This window comes from Neopelma chrysocephalum, unplaced genomic scaffold (assembly GCF_003984885.1).
Source record: "Neopelma chrysocephalum unplaced genomic scaffold, ASM398488v2 Primary Assembly neopelma1_294, whole genome shotgun sequence".
Lineage (NCBI taxonomy): Eukaryota > Metazoa > Chordata > Aves > Passeriformes > Pipridae > Neopelma > Neopelma chrysocephalum.
The window spans coordinates 17084-17662 of record NW_020897956.1 but is presented as its reverse complement, the minus strand read 5'-3'; the positions used below and the strand labels follow the sequence as shown (position 1 = coordinate 17662).

Below are 579 nucleotides of genomic sequence, written 5' to 3'. Positions count from 1 at the left end.
CTAAACCCATTCTAAACCTGTTCCTAAACCCATTCTAAACCCGTTCCTAAACCTGGTCCTAAACCTATTTTAAACCTGTTTCTAAACCTATTCCTAAACCCATTCTTTAAACCACCTTTAAGCCACCTTAAGCCCATCCTCAAACCCATCCTAACCCCATCTTTCAGCCCATCCCTCTGCCCCCCTCGCTCCCCTCACTCCCGCTCCTGGTGCCCCCCGTTAACCCCAAAGCCCTGGGACCACCAAACCAAACCTGCCTGGGGGTGTTTTTGTTTTTGTTTTTCCCTCCCTTCCAGCAGCACCTCCAACAGTTTTGTGGGAAAATCCAACCACCACTGCCACGGCTCTGCCTTCCCCCTCAAAGCCACCCCCAGCCCCTCGTGCCGCCGCGGCCTCCTGAGCCCCAAGAAGACCCCCCGGCGCTTCATCAGCACGGCAGAGGAGGTAGGGCAGGGCCTGGGGGGTCCTTAGGCCTGGCTTAAACTGTGGTTTAATTTCCCTGGGGGGTTGGTTTGGTTTTGGGGGTTTTTTGGGGGGTTTTGGGGTTTTTTTTGTTTTTTGGGGGGGTTTTTTTGTTTT

The 579-nt window shown here is 53.5% G+C and overlaps 1 protein-coding gene across 3 annotated transcripts in view; it reads left to right on the top strand.

The window, feature by feature from the left end:
• The window catches only part of SENP1 (SUMO specific peptidase 1), a 15947-nt gene that overhangs the window by 3401 nt on the left and 11967 nt on the right, over positions 1 to 579 (top strand). For 2 of the 3 annotated variants that reach the window (XR_003537502.1, XM_027704870.1), the window contains exon 4: positions 297 to 444. Coding sequence is in view for 2 of the 3 variants with exons in the window: in XM_027704870.1 (XP_027560671.1) it covers positions 297 to 444 (148 nt within the window). In the remaining variant the exon portion in view is untranslated. The remainder of the gene's footprint in view (positions 1 to 296; positions 445 to 579) is intronic. The other variant, XM_027704871.1, reaches the window with a different exon arrangement.